This window comes from Papaver somniferum, chromosome 4 (assembly GCF_003573695.1).
Source record: "Papaver somniferum cultivar HN1 chromosome 4, ASM357369v1, whole genome shotgun sequence".
NCBI classification, from domain to species: domain Eukaryota; kingdom Viridiplantae; phylum Streptophyta; class Magnoliopsida; order Ranunculales; family Papaveraceae; genus Papaver; species Papaver somniferum.
Genome location: NC_039361.1, coordinates 54,367,351 through 54,384,328, shown reverse-complemented (window position 1 = coordinate 54,384,328; position 16,978 = coordinate 54,367,351). Strand labels below are relative to the sequence as shown.

General features: G+C 34.7%; 3 protein-coding genes across 3 annotated transcripts; all 3 read right to left on the bottom strand.

The window, feature by feature from the left end:
- Window positions 1-5,503: 5,503 nt before the first annotated feature.
- Window positions 5,504-8,282, bottom strand: LOC113272535. The gene is made up of 6 exons (XM_026522357.1): window positions 7,845-8,282; window positions 6,750-7,676; window positions 6,548-6,668; window positions 6,154-6,232; window positions 5,733-6,069; window positions 5,504-5,617 (listed from the first exon to the last, which is right to left on the bottom strand). Exons 1-6 carry the CDS (start codon window positions 8,280-8,282, stop codon window positions 5,504-5,506), a joined length of 2,016 nt encoding a protein of 671 aa, XP_026378142.1.
- Window positions 8,283-8,291: 9 nt separating this feature from the next.
- Window positions 8,292-10,221, bottom strand: LOC113272534. Its single transcript, XM_026522356.1, has 3 exons — window positions 9,676-10,221; window positions 9,067-9,525; window positions 8,292-8,627 (listed from the first exon to the last, which is right to left on the bottom strand). The coding sequence occupies exons 1-3, from the start codon at window positions 10,219-10,221 to the stop codon at window positions 8,292-8,294; spliced, it is 1,341 nt and encodes a 446-aa protein (XP_026378141.1).
- Window positions 10,222-15,694: 5,473 nt separating this feature from the next.
- LOC113273887 (MLP-like protein 43) lies at window positions 15,695-16,741 on the bottom strand. The gene is made up of 2 exons (XM_026523468.1): window positions 16,431-16,741; window positions 15,695-16,217 (listed from the first exon to the last, which is right to left on the bottom strand). The coding sequence occupies exons 1-2, from the start codon at window positions 16,660-16,662 to the stop codon at window positions 15,928-15,930; spliced, it is 522 nt and encodes a 173-aa protein (XP_026379253.1). The 5' UTR covers window positions 16,663-16,741; the 3' UTR covers window positions 15,695-15,927.
- Between the last annotated feature and the right edge of the window lie 237 nt (window positions 16,742-16,978).

The window sequence follows — 16,978 nt, the reverse complement described above, 5'->3', positions numbered from 1 at the left end:
TCTTTTATATCTTAAGACTGCTTGATGAGATTGTGAATTCCACTCACAAAAACCAGTTGTTTATAACTGTTTTCTAAGCATCATGTCTTTGGATGGAAAAGATGTCAATATGATTGCTAAGCCATCAATCAAGGAAAAAGAGAAATCTCCAGTAACTCCTTCCTTGAAAAGAAAGAGGAGGAATACAAGAAAGCCAAGGGATGTCCCTTCTAACTCTCAGAAGTTTTTCGATGTTCTTGATGAGTTGAAGGAAGTAAGAAAGGAGATTAGTGAAATAAAGGCTTGCATTTTAAGATCTTTGGAAATTCAGAAGGCCCTGGTTCGACTTCATCAGCCAAGACGGTTTGTTGGTATTGACTTCTTCCTCCACGAACCTTATATTCCAACGGCTGTTGACAACAAGGAGTTCGGGAGTGATAAGGAATTTCTCAAAGATATTGTTGCCTAGTATGTCTTCTTTTTGGTTTTAGTTAGAAGAATAACTAGTGCTTTGAATAGCAATGATTGTGACTACACATAGCTATTATGTTTCATCTTCTTGTTTTTTTTAGGTTTATTAGTATTAAATTCTAAAAATATTTGGAGGATAATGTTTTTGCAGTATTAATCTTTATGATTTGATATATTACAAATTTTTTATGGGATATTGGTGTTTACATCCGTGAACTATGTTTGTCGCATACTTTATCAAAAGTAAAGTCGTCCGTGTTCGGTATTCACGTACTGGTAAAAGAATGAATGTACTTTTGGCAAATACAAAAGTTAAGCCTATATTGTCAATTATTTGATGGAAGATAGGTTAAAATCTTTTGTTTTCAAGGATTGTGTCTATTATTTTCGTTATGCAAATAGTGATTGAAGATAGAATGAATCCTTGTGTATTCCGCAGTATTGATCATCCCTGATCCATATTTTATGTATTACTGTGAGGCTCCGTAATGTATCTTATGTTGAGCACTATACGACCAAGTTGATTTTTTAGCTTAGTTGGTGTTCCGTGAGATATGTTATGTCGAGCATATTGAACTAAATTAATCATCTTGTTTAGTTATTTAGTTATTGGTCCGTAAGTTTTCTTATGTCGAGCAAAACAAATGACAATTAAATTGATTACCTTTGTAATTAGTTTAGTTGTGTATTCCAATTAGATTAATTATGCGTTCTCTTGTAATTAATCTAGTTGAGTATTTTCCTGTCTCCATAAGTTCTCTTATGTTGAGCACAATCAATTGAATTGATCACTTCTTGTATTTAATTTGATTGTGTATTACGATTAAATTAATCATGGGTTTACTTGTGATTAATTTTGATTGAGTTTTTGGATATAGAAAATCATTCTCATGGTTTTTGGTGTCCAATAAAAATCCTTATTTTCTTTTGAAATTAAGGTCGCTCGTTGTTTTTCTTTCGGGGATGACATCAAATGGGGGAGAGTTCTTTTAAACTTGTGCTTAATGGTCATATCTTGACGGGTGTGCGGATGTGGAATTTTAGAGGGGTTATCTTGTATCTTTAAACTCCTTGATGAATGCATTTAGATTCGGCTTTATGATTGCATCTAAATTAGTTGGTATGTATTTTTCTTTTAGTCATGAAATGTCTCTTTCGGAAATTTCATTATGATCCCGTTCTTGTACCTTTGCCAATTTTATAGAAAAAAAGGGGGAGAATTAATATGTAGTTCACACTACAAATACATATGGTTTTCGGATCATTGTGTAAGGGGGAGTGGTTTCCATGTGAGACGGAGTATTGACTAAGGGGGAGTGATACATATCACCATAGTATTATTATTTAAGTTGTGATACAATTGGACTTTGACACTGTGTAATAATACTATGACACTGTACAACGATAATCGAGACCGATGCTTTCTCATTGTTATAGCTACAGATCTTCAACAACGATGATGCTAAACTTACAACCTTTGGGATCATTGGAGTATTTGGAAGTGACGAAGATTTCGAGGAATGTTGACCATTAGACATGTGGAATAGGAGATACTAAAGTTTCTTTATCTTTTTTGTATTCCATATGTATTGATAGTTTTGTCACTAAAACTGACAAAGGGGGAGATTGTTAGGGAATTGCTCGGTCGAACTCGCGTGCGTTGCTATCTCAAGCATATTTGTCAATGTTAGTGATCAAAATTATAAGTCTTGATTTCTAGTCTATTATAGCTAAGTCTCGGACTAGGATAGAAAGTGTAGTTGAGATCAATGACTTCATGGAGATTCATCATACAAGAAGAAGAACTACTCAAGGAACCAGTGGAACTTCTCGACAAAAAGGTATGTGAAAACTTGAACTTATCTGTCACTCAAAAGTCTATCTACTTTATCTCTTTGAGACAAGAAGTTGTATGCCTCGCCTATCTATATCTCGAAATATGTGTTGGTAAGCTTTTCGCTTCGATCAAGTTTATCTTTACCTAGTGACTAAAGTCATGATATGTTTTAATCACTTTGAAAATTTCTTTGACGAGAAATAGTGTAACAACTATATAACATCCTATAAGAATGTATCAATGATTGAAATGAGAGTTTAGATTACATAACCAATGGTGGACATATGCATTGTTGTGGTAACGCATTTATGTATAAGTCCTATTCCTTGAACCAAAGTTTGCGAACTTTGTTGATCAAGAGAACCGGAAGAATGGCGTGAGCCAAGTCCGCGAACTTCCGAAGTTCTCAAACCCGAGAATTTCTGTTAGAGTTGACAAACTACTTGCGTGAAGCTAAGTCCGCGAATCCAGTCCGCTAACCGGCGAAGTTCTCAAACCCGAGAATCTCTGCTGGAGTTTGTAAACTCTACCCGGTAACTTAAGCCCGCGAACCTAGTCTGCAAACTTGAGAAGGTTATATATCTGAAGATGATTTCTGAACTTAAACTTAAAAAGACTAAGGAATGCAGTTTGCAAACCGTGGCTATAAAATCTCATGAACCGATTCAAGTGAATCAAATCATCTTTGCTTCAATTGTGTCTTGTGTAGTACATGAGATTTCCTTGCAATTGAATAACTCTCTAACTAGTTCATTTGAAGTCATTTAAACTAGTTATGGTGAAGAAGAACATGGTTGATATGAAATGATCATATGGCTAACCTTTTGGTTAACTATTGTTGAACCAACAAGTGCATATGTTTGGGTACGGTTAACAACCTAGAAGCGTGCATTGTCAAGTGTGTGTAACAAGCCAAGTTTTCGATCTAACGGTTGAGAAATATTATCTTGAATCTAAATCATGTTTTCATCTAACGGTGAATATTGAATGCTTTGTTACTAAGCTAACATTGATTGCAAACCCTGATTTGAAAGACTATATAAAGGAGACATATAGTATTGTGCAAAACTAATCTCCACACCTTACGTGTGATACTAGTTTGCGTGCTAGACTCGATTCTCCTTTAACGTTTGGTTTTCTTCTTGTAAAACCAGGTTAACGACTTAAATACTTCATTGGGGGTGTAAAGCCAGACCGACACTACTTTTATCGTAGTTGTATGATCTGATCTTGCATCTTCTATCGTACGAGTACGATCAGATTGATTGTCTTGAGATTGATGTCTCTGATAGGCAAGATATAAAAAGTAATCACAAACATCTTCGTCTCATTTTTTGTGATTCCGCAACATCTTGTTTCGCTACCATACGATTAAGATTGTTGTGAGATGATTGATAACTCTAGGTTGTTCTTCGGGAATATAAGACCGGATTATCAATTGGTTCCTGTCCACCTTGATTATTATCAAAAGACGGAACAAAACCTTTAGGGTTTATCTGTGGGAGACAGATTGATCCTTTGATAGACTTGTTTGTGAGAGATAAATTTGTTTATTGTCAAAGCCTGCGATTTTGGGTCGTAGCAACTCTTAGTTGTGAGTGAGATCATCTAAGGGAATCAAGTGCGTAGTATGTTGCTGGGATCATAGGAGTATGAGCACATAGTGGGAGATTGATTGGGGGTTCAACTACAGTCCAGTCATAAGTTAGCTTGGAGTAGGATAGTGTCTGTAGCGGCTTAATATACAGTGTGTATTCAATCTAGACTAGGTCCCGAGATTTTTTTGCATTTGCGGTTTCCTCGTTAACAAAATTCTGGTGTCTGTGTTATTTCCATTTCCGCATATATTGTTTATCTTTATATTGAAACAATACAGGTTGTGCGTTGTAGATCATCAATTAGAATATCCAACCTTTGGTTGTTGATTTTAATTGATTGATCCTTGGATATTGGTCTTTGGTACCATCCAAGTTATTCCTTGTGTTTGATTAAAGACTCGCTGATTTCTATTAGCTCGAGTAAATCAAAACAAGAGAGAGATATTAAATCCTTGAGATACTTTTACCTAGATTGAGTCTGAGTGTCTAGTTGATTCTCTAGAAAGTAATTCGGAGTTAGTCCATACAAATTTCTAAGAAAAATATTAGGTGGTGTTGTTAGACCCCCGCTTTTTCAATTAATATCTTCCGATTAGCCAACATACATTCAGAAGTTTATGCAAATGAAATATCTTTCGATTATTATAAGTTCAAAACTAGAGAAATTTTGGTTTTTCCAAAAATTCTGATTTTTGTGCCATTGTACATTCAGAAGTTTATGCAAATGCAATATCTTCCGATATGCTTGTTGCATAACAAACCATGCCATGGCTTTAGGTGGTTCCAAGAGGCGCAAACCTAAGGATTTTTAAAGGTTAGCCAACATACATTATTTTTTGCTGAATCACCAATTTTTTTATTAATCAAAAAAGCAGAAATGTTTTTACAATCAAAAGAAACTGAAACAACAAACTAAAAAGAGAAACAAAGCATTTTTTAATAGAATATGTAGTATGTTATATATGGCATTTCAACTTGGATCAGATGAGAAGGCCTTCCAGTATGATGTACAATCTCTCCCAGCTGCAATGTTGCTCCTTTTTTGGCTAAGCCATCAGCTGAGAAATTTACCTCTCTATAGCAATGTTCATAATGGATTTGAGATAAGAATTGCTTAGCTTTTAGCCATCTTTCTTTGAAACACCAAACCACTGCTTCCTTTTTGAAATATTCAATCACTGATTTTGAATATGATCTAATAATGATATTATCACAATGAAGTCTCACTGCGCATTCTAATGCCCATATAACAGCCAGAGCCTCAGCTATATAATTTGTAGCAATCCCTAAACCACCTGATACAGTACCAAGGACTGCATTCATGGTCTCTTGCAATAACACCAAAACCAGCCAAACCAGGATTTCCTGCTGCAACACCATCACAACAAAACAATACAAAACCCCTTGCAGGATTGGGCCAGAAACATTCTTTAATAGTTGTAAATTTAATGCCTCTAGGATCTAAATGGAAGAATTTGAGGATAATTGTGTCATATTCTTGATTTCATCTGGTCCCTTTCATTCTAAAACCTCCATAATAAACTAAGTTTAGAATTCTTCTCTTAAATTTGGCTTTGCATTATCAAAAGTTATTCTATTTTCATAAACCACAGTTCCCTTATTGTGGCAAGAGCTGCTGTGATCCAGATTTCTTTGACAATGGAACTTTGGTGTTTTGCCAATTGAAAAATGTTATCAAAAGATCAAGGAATGGAGAAGTGAAAGATGTTACCTAGCCATTTCCAGATTTTAAGATTAAAGCTGCAGAACCATAAAATATGTGCCATACTATCTTGCTCTTGTTTGCAGACACAACACATGGAAACTATAGAATAACCTTGAGTCACTCTTTTTTGATCATCCACAAAAACCCCTTGCTGAATTTTCCAGATATTGCTAGAAATTCCAGAGTGAAGAAAATGCTTCCAAATTTGAACAGGCCAATGGAGTTTTGGTTGTTTGAATCTGATGACATTTACTGCTAATGCTGTGGAGAAGTTACCTTTTGTATCACCACACCAGATAACTGAATCTTGAGCACCACTTACAATAGGTAATGGAGAATTGATATAGCTTTGTAATTCAATAGGAATCTTCCATATACCATTATGTAACAAATCCTTCACTTTCATTTGAATATTGTTTTTGACATAATCAGTGAAACCAATAGATTCAATTATAGGACTATCACCAATCCAAGTGTCAAACCAAACATAGATATGATGACCATTATCAATAATCCATCTGATATTTGTTTTAAGTTATTGCCAAGCCCATTTTAAACCAGGACACACTGAAGAAAGCTTCCATTGAGATATACATTTCCTATTCTTATCTTTGAATTTAACTGCAAAAAACATTGCCCATTTTTCCGTAGAAGTTAAGAGATTCCACATCATCTTCATTAATAATGCCTTGTTGAGATCAGAAAGTCTTCTAATACCCAAACCTCCTTCATCAAAAGGAGTACAAACCCTTTTCCAAGAAATGATTGTAAACTTTCTAGTTTCTCCATCACCAGACCAAAGAAAATTACTCATTATTTTTTCACATTCCTTAATTACAGAGCATAGCCATTTGTATACATCCATGTTGTATATTGGAATACTACTCAGAACAAACTTGATTAGTACCAGTCTGTCATGGAAAGAAAGGAGTTTACCTTTCCAAACTGCCAAATAGTCTTGCATCATTTCAACCATGGGGTATACAATAGCTGTTTTAATTCTTCCTGAATGAATAATCACCCCCAAGTATTTATCTGGAAATGAAGTTAAATCCATCTGCAAAGAATTTGAAATTTGATTTTTTTGCACTATTGAGCAGCCATCAATAAAACATTTGCTTTTAAGTCTGTTAAATACTTGACCAGAGAATCTTTGATAATCTTTAAGAAAAAGTAACAGATTTTGCAAATTCTTTTTTGAACCATTACAAAAAATGAAAACATCATCAACGAATAAGAGGTGAGTATGAGAAATACCATTCCTTATTAACATTGGTTGTAATTTATTCTTCTCCACCATATTTTGTAATCCTTTACTCAAAACTTCCTCCATAAAAACAAAAAGAATGGGAGACAATGGGTCACCCTGATTCAAACCCCTGTGCATTGAGAAAAAGCCATTTGGTCCTCCATTAACCATAACAGAGATTTTTGTAGAAGATAACAGTTCTTTTAACCAGTCACACCAAGCTAAAGAAAATCCATATTGTTGAAACACTTTGAATAAGAAAACCCATCTTACTGAATCATAAGCTTGAGTGATATCAAGTTTTAGGCTGAAATTTCCTCCCCTCCTCTTCTTTTTCATTTCATTCACTAATTCAGATGCTAAGAGTACCTGCTCATGAATGCTTCTGCCCTTGATATATGCCACTTGTTGTGAAGATACTAATTTGTTCATCAGGCTGGCCATTCTCATGGATAAAATTTTGGTGAAAACTTTAAAACTAAAGTTACTCAAACCAATTGGTCTAAACTGATTAGGCTGTTTAGGACTTTGACTTTTAGGTAATAAGACCAAAAAATTGGAATTGAGACCTTTTGGAATATATTTTCTTCTCCAACAAGATTGCACAACATTGACAAAATCATCTTGAATAATTTGCCAGCATGCTTGATAAAACATACCTGAAAAACTATCAGGACCAGGAGCACTATCACCATCCATTTCAAATACCGCAACTTTAATCTCATCTGCTTCTGGAATGACTTCTAGCATAAATTGATCATTTTCAGTTATTAATTTTGGAATTGAATCAAGAATAGAATCATTAACTTCAACTTCCTGATATTGATATCTTTTTTCAAAGAAGTCAACTAGAGTATCAGCTATCTTCTTTTGATCTGAAATCAAGTTGCCATTATCATCTTCCAACTCCAAAATAAAATTTCTTGTTTGCCTAATTTTGATATTGGTATGGAAGAAATTTGTATTAGCTGAATCCTATTTTACCCATTTAATTATGGATTTTTTCTTGAGCATTGTATTATATTGTACTTCCCTTGAATTATCTTCATTTTGAGATGCAACTAAGTCTTCCAAAGCTTGTTCATTATGAGGATGAGCATCAGAATGTATCATTTTTGCTTTAACATTGTCTTCTGCTTCTTGGATTTTTAACTTCACATCACCAAAAACTTTCCAATTCCAGTCTTTAAGAATATGCTTGAGAAATTTTAACTTTGTCATGAAAATATAAGGAGCATCACCATGAATTTTCTCTGCCCAACTGTTTTCCACCACTTTCATAAAAGTAGGATGTTCTGGCCGCATTTTCTGAAATCTTAAAGGAGCATTTTTTGGCTTTGGCACACTTGCAAAACCTCCCAGCAATGGTGCATGATCTGATGCAAGTCTGAGTCCTACTTTATAACCCCAGTCTCCAAACATTTGTAACCATCACATATTAAACACAACTCTATCTAGATTACATAGTATTCTTTGACTGCCTTGCTGACAATTGGACCAAGAGAAATCTAGGCCAATCTTAGGAGCTTGAAGAAGTTCACATGAATTGATGCAATCATTAAAATCAGTCATAGATATCCTTGAAGGTGATCTACCACCAACTTTTTCCTCAATTGATAAAACAACATTGAAATCACCTAATATAGCCCGAGGTTTTTTAAGTTCACTGATAAGTTGCATTTCAGACCATAAATATCTTCTTTGAACAACATTAACATGTGCATGAACCCCAAACACCAGCACATATCCTACATCCATAGCTATCATCTGACTAGAGATAGAAACAACAGAAGGAGTAGCAATGGATCTACTCCAAAAAAGACAAATATTACCCTTATGATTATTAACTTCATTATGAATTACCATGGATTACATACCTGGTAGATTCAATTTACTACAAAAAGAAGGAGAGCACTTAATTTTTGGTTCTGCAACCCAAACTAAAGCTGGATTGAATTGATTAACTAAAGAATGTAACTTCTGTTGAGACCTTAGTCTTCTAAGGCCTCTTAAGTTCCAAAAAATAATCTTCATGTTTTGATTTGGAGGTTTTTTGGACCTCCCTTACCATCATTTCTTCTAAAATTATACTTCTTTGTTGTAGGATTAATGATTTTCTCACTAGAAGCATTTCCTTGAACCACATTTTTAACTACTTCATTAATACTTTTTTTCCCTGAAATTGTAAGTTGTGCACCAGACTTACTCCTTGAGGATGTCTTAACCACTGAAGACCAAGATGTAAAGGAACTGAATCTGTTGTTACTTTCCCTGAATCAGCATCAATAAATTTCACCACACTATTTTCCAATTCAGTTACTTCTGCAATTTGAAGTAATTTTTTAGGAGATAATTCAACTTGAACAGTTGGGTCTTCTACAATATCATTTTCCTTATCATTAGAATTATTGAGTGCGCTAAATCTCCCTCCTACTACAGAATTTGTTGGACCACTAGAAGATGAATGAGTAACTGGAGTAGCAATATTTAAAACAACTGAATCTTCTGTTGAATTAGGCTGAATAACTGAGTTAGAAGTACTAGGTTGTACCTTTGATGGAGAACTTTCAACCATTGACCTGTCACAAATGTCAAAAGGTGTATGAGGAATCTCAGCACTAGCTTTAAGCTTTGGTGGAGCTCTGCGTTCAGAAGCTCTTTTGTTCTGCTCATTGCGACAATATACAGTTGAATGTCCTACAATCTTACAATGATGACAATATTTAGGAAGAACGGGAATGGAAATGTCCTGAAAGAAACCTCCATATTTGGTACCAATCTATATTTTGTTAGGTATTGATTGAGCGAAATCCACCTCAACCAACATATTTGCATAATACCCAACTTCACATTTAGCAGTAGCAGTATCAATCTTAATGGGAGTACCAATCTCTTTACAGATAGTGAAAAGAATTTTTTCCTTCCAGAATTCCAAGCCCAAACCAGGAAAACGAACCCAAACTTGAGCTTTAGATGTAATTTTCTTTGATGGTATAAAATTAGAAATCCAATTTCTTACTTGTAACACCTGATTTAAAACTTCCCATTGACCTGATTTGATGAATCTGCGATCAGTTTCATTATCCAACTTAATAGTGAAAAAAATTCTTCCTAGTGGAATGAGCTTACAATCTCCAACGAGTTTCCATTGTTGTCGTAAAATAATAGCATCATTTACAAATTTTATATGTTGTAAATCTAATATTCCAATTAGTGAAAACTTCCATGGATTTAAACCTTCTTCAAATAAATCATCAGGAAGTTCAATAGAAGGAACCTTTTGTGAATTCGATTCATTGTTAAAACCTAAATTATCATGATGACGAACTTCTTTACCAGGTGCTTTAGGAACAGAATCCATCGAAACCACCTGGATTAATGAAAGCTAGAAAATTAATCAAACAACATCACCTGGATGATTGTCTGAGAAGCACTCAGATCGAAAAATGGGAAGAAGAAATTCGTTGAGTCTGTCGCCGATTTACACCGAGTCGCAGAGCCCAAGTCAATGAATAACTTGTGTTAGATGAAACAATTTAGAGTAAATGCAATATCTTCCGATTATTACTAGCTCAAAACCATAAAAATTTTGGTTTTTCAAAAATTCTGATTTTTGGGCCATTGTACATTTGGAAGTTTATGCAAATGCAATATTTTCCGAATATGCTTGTTGCATAACAAACCATGCCATGGCTCTAGGTGGTACCAAGAGGCGCAAACCTAAGGATTTTTAAAGGTTAGCCAACATACATTCGGAAGTTTATGCAAATGCAATATCTTCTGATTATTATAAGTTCAAAACTAGAAAAATTTTGTTTTTTCAAAAATTCTGATTTTTGGGCCATTGTACATTCGGAAGTTTATGCAAATGCAATATCTTCCGAATATGCTTGTTGCATAACAAACAATGCCATGGATCTAAGTGGTTCCAAGAGGCGCAAACCTAAGGATTTTTGAAGGTTAGCCAACATACATTCGGAAGTTTATGCAAATGCAATATCTTCTGATTATTACAAGTTCAAAAACAGAAAATTTTTGGTTTTTCAAAAATTCTGATTTTTGGGCCGTCGTATATTCGGGAGTTTATTCAAATGACATATCTTCTGAATATGACTGTGGCAGATCCTACCATGCCATGGCTCTAGGTGGTTTCAAGGGCCATATTAGAAAGTTAGGCAACATACATTCGGGAGTTTATGTAAATTATATTTCCCCCGATTATTACAAATTCAAAATTTAAAAAATCTCTGTTTTTTTAAAATTCTGATTTTTGGACCATCGTATATTCAGGAGTTTATTCAAATGATATATCTTCTGAATATGACTGTGGCTGATCCTACTATGCCATGGATATAACTCAAAAATGAAAAGAAATGAAAAATGAAACAAAATTCATTCAAATACTACACCCACTACATTCAGACGCATGCTTCTTATCTTGCCTACCGAATGCATTCGGAGGATAAAAACAATATACTATCTACCGATTATCTAAGGGCAATTTTGCCATTATGAATTACGCGGGATAATGGATGGCTACATTTTATGTTTGGGTGATCTTTTTTTGTTTTATTGTTGGCCCCTAAAAACGCCTGGTTAATTTAGTTTTTTTTTTTTAATGAATAGTGTGATTTTGTTTTATTTATGTATAACGGTAAATTGGACTTTTCATATGGATGAGGTCCCCCTATCCATGATTTGGTTTTAACTATCATTTTAAGCCCCCAAAATCTCTCTCCTACAGATACAATAATATGATTCATAAACGTGAAAAATACTAGAACCCCCGACTATATGAATTCAATATATAGAAGCCCCACTAAATGGATCTTCCACTGTCAACTCCATACTTTAAGAAAACGATATTACTAGGCCCAAAAAATCAAATTTTCTTCAGATATGGCCCATAATTAATTATTAGGAATTCTAATAATGACAACACTGCCCTTTAGTATTTATATCATTAGATATTTTCTTTTTTAGTTCATTTTCTTTTTCACTATCTCTCTCTCATTTTCCTTCCGCTCTCTCTCGGATGAAGAAACAGGAGAGAAGACACAATTTCTAATTGAAATTTTCAATGAAAAATGGTTTCAAAACCTAGATCCTGATTATCTAAACGTTAATTCGACATCAACATCAGTTGTTATTCGGAGATTCAATGAAAATCGATGGAAAATGAATGATAATCATCAACAACAACAAATGAATTTGAAGATTCGCTTACGAAGTGAACAGATAAGCTTCGTTTTATCTTTAACGTTTCAATTCAATAAGTAGATTTAGTTCTTTGATTTTTCAGATTTATATTACTGCAAAATCATTTTGTGATTTTGAAAACTTTTTAAAAGCTTGATTTCAGCATAAATCTCTTATTGAAATCATAATTAGAGTTAGATCTGTTATAATCTCACCTTAATCTTACTTTTAGAGTAAAATTTTGAAACAACATTCAAGAAAAATTTCTAGGTTTCTTGAACAAAATTCGATAGATTTTTTAATTTTTTATCTTGATCAAAAATCGGTTTTCAGATTTGAAATCAGTGAATCATTATCTCATTTACCCATCTATTTGATTTTTGAACTGATTTTTTCTCCTCTAATGTTACCTGTTCTTAAAAAATAATTTCTAGTTCAATCTATATTTGCTTTGGTTGTTCAAATTTAAACAACATAATGTAGTACGATTTCAAGATTTAGATTATATATCTAATCAAAATTTTATGTCAATATCTTCTACAGAGCATCAATTACTGGCAACGGTGCTGTCAAATCCATGAAAACTAAAGCTGAAGAATAAAGAGATATGGAAGGAAAAGTTGGATGGGAAGTGATTGTACAGGTAAAATGAATTAGGTTACTAAATTATGGCTCGTGCTTCAATTTTCAGTTCATAGCTTGTGATGTTGAAAGTTGGAGCAGGTGAAGATGTTGGTGGTGGTACTGAATCTATAGAGTTGTTCATTGTGATTCAATTTTCTCATTTTGATGATTATTAGCACATGTGTAACTTTCGTCTACACATCCAAATTGCATGTGTAGCTTGCGTCTACACATCCAAAATGCATGTGTAACTCTCAGTTACACTATTCAGATGCATCTGTAACTCCAAGTTACACTAGTCATGTACATGTGTAACTCTTATTTATACTATTATCGTCTGTCTATTCTGGTTATAAATGATGTTACAGTAACATAGGATGTAACTAGTTGCAACATATTGGATTTGTTTTACATTTAAAGCTCTTGGTGACTACATATTGAATATGGCCTTGAGTGCTTGTGTCTGTGTAGCTGTTGAAGCAACTGATGGTGATGGTTATGTTAATTTCAGAGATGATATTTTTATTTGAACCTAGGTATCCAACTCATTGAGGCTCGCCATCGTTTCAACGAAGTATGTATGTTTGCTTATGGTTATTGTTGTTGGTTGCTGCTACAGTGTGTATCCATGTCTTTAAGTTTTTGTGATTATGTTCTTTCTAAGGAGTCTGTCGATGGTTTTGTTCTTCGGTCAATTGCAGCAAACATTGGCTCTTTTCTTCAAGGATCAGTTGAAGAGCATTCTCCTTTCTGTGGTAATAGGACCACCGTTGCTGGGTATCATTTTTCTATGATGGATGAGTTTTTGGTATGCCTAAGAACTTTCTTTATTGGTTGGTAGACTGTAAAAGTAGTTACACTAGCAACTACTAGTTATATACCTTTCAAATTATTATGTTGCATTTTCAGTTGATTAAGTGTTATTGAGTAGATTTTACTGTTTAATAATCACAAGTAGCTACGTGTGATGTCCTTTTTCCTAGCGCTAATGAAGAATATGCTATGAGTACACAAGGCATGTGGCTGTGTAACTGCAGGTTACACAAGCCATATGGATGTGTAACTTTAGCTTACACATGTTAATTATATGTGTAACTAATGATTACACATGCCTAACTATTGATTTTGTGGCTTGGTTTAGTTAAAGGTGTAATTGGGGTTTAAAATCATCAATCTTGCTAAGCTATGTTTTTTGGGTTTCATTATTTTCTTTCCACATTTCTTAAATTGTTCATAGGTACTGGTGATTTTCATGGATTTATGATGTTTGTTAGAAAAAAAAAAGCTTCAAATTTGTTTGGATAAGATTCCAATATAGTGTGTCAGACCCTCAACAGTATTATTACATCTTTATATCATTGTATTTTCACTGTTTAAGATCCAAAACTGAAAGGGGGATGTTATCCATTGATGATGTTGTGTCTCAGTGTTTTATTTTTACCTATTGCTTGCATTCTGCTTGTTTTTTTGTATAATGGAGTGCGTTCAGTTGAATGATTACAGGTACTGGTGCAGCTGCAGTTAAGACAGTGGTAATGGAATAGAGGAAATGAAGCTGGTTGGTGCTGAGATTTATACTCAGTTGGTGTTGGTTGCAGTTGCAGGACATGGGTTCCGATGGAATTGATATGTGGTCAGTTATGACCTGAGTCTGAGAACTCAACATTGCAGGCTAGATGCATGTTAGGATAAACAGGTGCAGAGTTGCCAATGTGTGTTGCTGTTGCAGTGGATTTGACAGAAAGTGATGCTGGTAGAGAATGATGATATGAGCCATGGTGGTAGCTGTAGCTGGTAGGATAAATGTTGTTGAAGGTGTGCACAGTGCTGTTGGACATGATGTGCAGTTACAGGTGCTCATAGTGGTCCTGGTGAAGTGCAGATGCAGTTGGAGTTTCTGGTTTAGATGCATGTTTAGGACAGGGAAGTGCAGGTGATGGTGCTTAGAGAGTGATGGCTGGTGATATACTTAAGAATCGTTGCAGCTGCTGGAGTGCCTACCACAGCCATCACACCCGATATGACATGTGTAACTGTTGATTACACATTTCATATGCATGTGTAACTCCAAATTACACATGCATTTTTATGTGTACTAGTGAATTATTTCTTGGATTTCGCTTTCCATATCTCGTGTTTTAATTCGTTTATTGTGTTCAAACAACTAATTATTGTAGTAATTGATGAATGAACAAATTATTGTAAATGAAAATTAAAGTAATACATGTATTTTATGATGAATAACTTGTAGATAACCTTACATATAGCATGTGTAATAAAAAGTTACACATGCATATGGATGTGTAACTTGTAGATACACATGCCATACGCATGTGTAACTTCTGCTTACACATGTGTAACTACAGAGTACACATCTATGTACAAGTGTAACTTTGCATTACACATTTTATATGAATGTGTAACTTCTGGATACACATGTCATATGCATGTGTAAGTTCCGTGTACACATCCATATGTTGGTGGTGGTCGGCAGTGATGGCGGTTGGTGGCGGCGGCGGTGGTTGGCGGTGGTGGTGGCCGGAAGTGGCTGGCGGTGGTGGTTGGAAGTGGTTTAACTGACGGTGGTGGTTGGAGGTGATTTGACGATGGTGGTTGGAGGTGGCTGGCAATGGTGGTCGGAGGTGGTTGGTGGTGGCTGTGGTGGTCGGAGGTGGTTGGAACATCATCATATAATATTTTAATAATTTTAGATCTAAATTTAAATTTTATTTAATTATGGACTTGACAACATGCATAAGACTATCAAGGTCTTTTAATAATTTGGGGGCTAAATTTAAATTTCTTTTAATTAAGGTCCTCATATTATGGGTTATCCATGATTGAGCCTTACCCAAATCTTCCCTTCAGAAACTGACATTCGGTCCTACTTTAAGTGGCCGGCCTTATTGTTCTCAACTCTCAAGTGTTTAATGTTGTTGATTGAGTGCTCATTATTTTACTTACTGGCATTGTATCCGAAAACAGGCGCATATCACGTGAATGTCTAGCCATCATACTTAACAACTACTAGCCATCACTCGGTTTATTATCACAAAAATAAAAATGAAATAAATATTTAAAGGTGGTGCTTGAGCATGCACCATAAACATACAAATTACAACCTCACGCACCCAAAGGCAAACCCATAAAATAATAATCAAACAGTTCACCACAATGAACTTTATTCACGGTGTAGCAAATTTGTTCAAAGGCCAAGTAGCTCATCATCAACACCCGAAGCCAGTTAATTGGGAAGAATAGAACCCAACTCTTTACTGATAAAATCAACCAGCTCCATGTAGGGATGTGGATGGGGTACACCGTCGTGCTCTTTTGCCAAATCAAAACACCATCTGACGATGCACTCAGAGTCTTCAGCACCCTCTTTTGGGGTCACTGACACTGTGACGGCAAAATCCTTATAAGTATTTAATAGACATGATCCTTCTAAAACACTGTAGGTGATCGACCTGTTCTCATCATCCACTTTTGTAACTGTCTCCTTCACCGTGAATTCCTCATCAGCAGGGTGTCCTGTATGCAAAATTTGATGCAAGTACTTGTTATGGCCGAAATTGTAAAAATGATAATTTAGTCATGTTAATGAATCCGATTTCTTATTTTTAAGAGACAAAAGATATAAAATGAAATGGAAGTATCACGTTTTGAAAGACTAGAAAAGATGAATATAACTGACAGTACAACCGCTACAGAATAACGGTGATTAGGTTCACAGGGATATATTACCTGGTAATGCATATTTCCAAAGCTTTACGGTACCAACAGTCTTTCCATCTCCCTCTAGAATTTCAACACTCTTAAAATACTGAGGGAAATGATTCGTGAGCTGAGTCATATCCTCCTTAAACATGCCGTAGAAAAGATCCGCAGAGCATTTCGCTTCAACTTCAACAGGATGACTCTCTTCAATATGATCGACAACTACATCCTGAACAGCGTCCGAAAATTGATCCGCCATGCTAATCAAGATTTGAATTGCAGAAGAATAAAAATATTAATATTATGGTAGCTGAAGAGAAATAAGAATGATAATAAGATTAGCTTAAGTTGTGGATATATTGAAGGTGCCCAAAGGGGGTTTATATACAACAAAATCAACAGACATGGTCAAGTACCACAATTAGTTTAAGCTGCTAAAAAAATTAGCATTTGTGGACTTGTTCTCAAAGAGGAAACTTCATTCTTTGTTTAATTTATCTGTTTTATATTTTACAATTATCATAATAGGAAATTGTATTAATCAGACACTAATTTACATTATCTAATTGTCTATC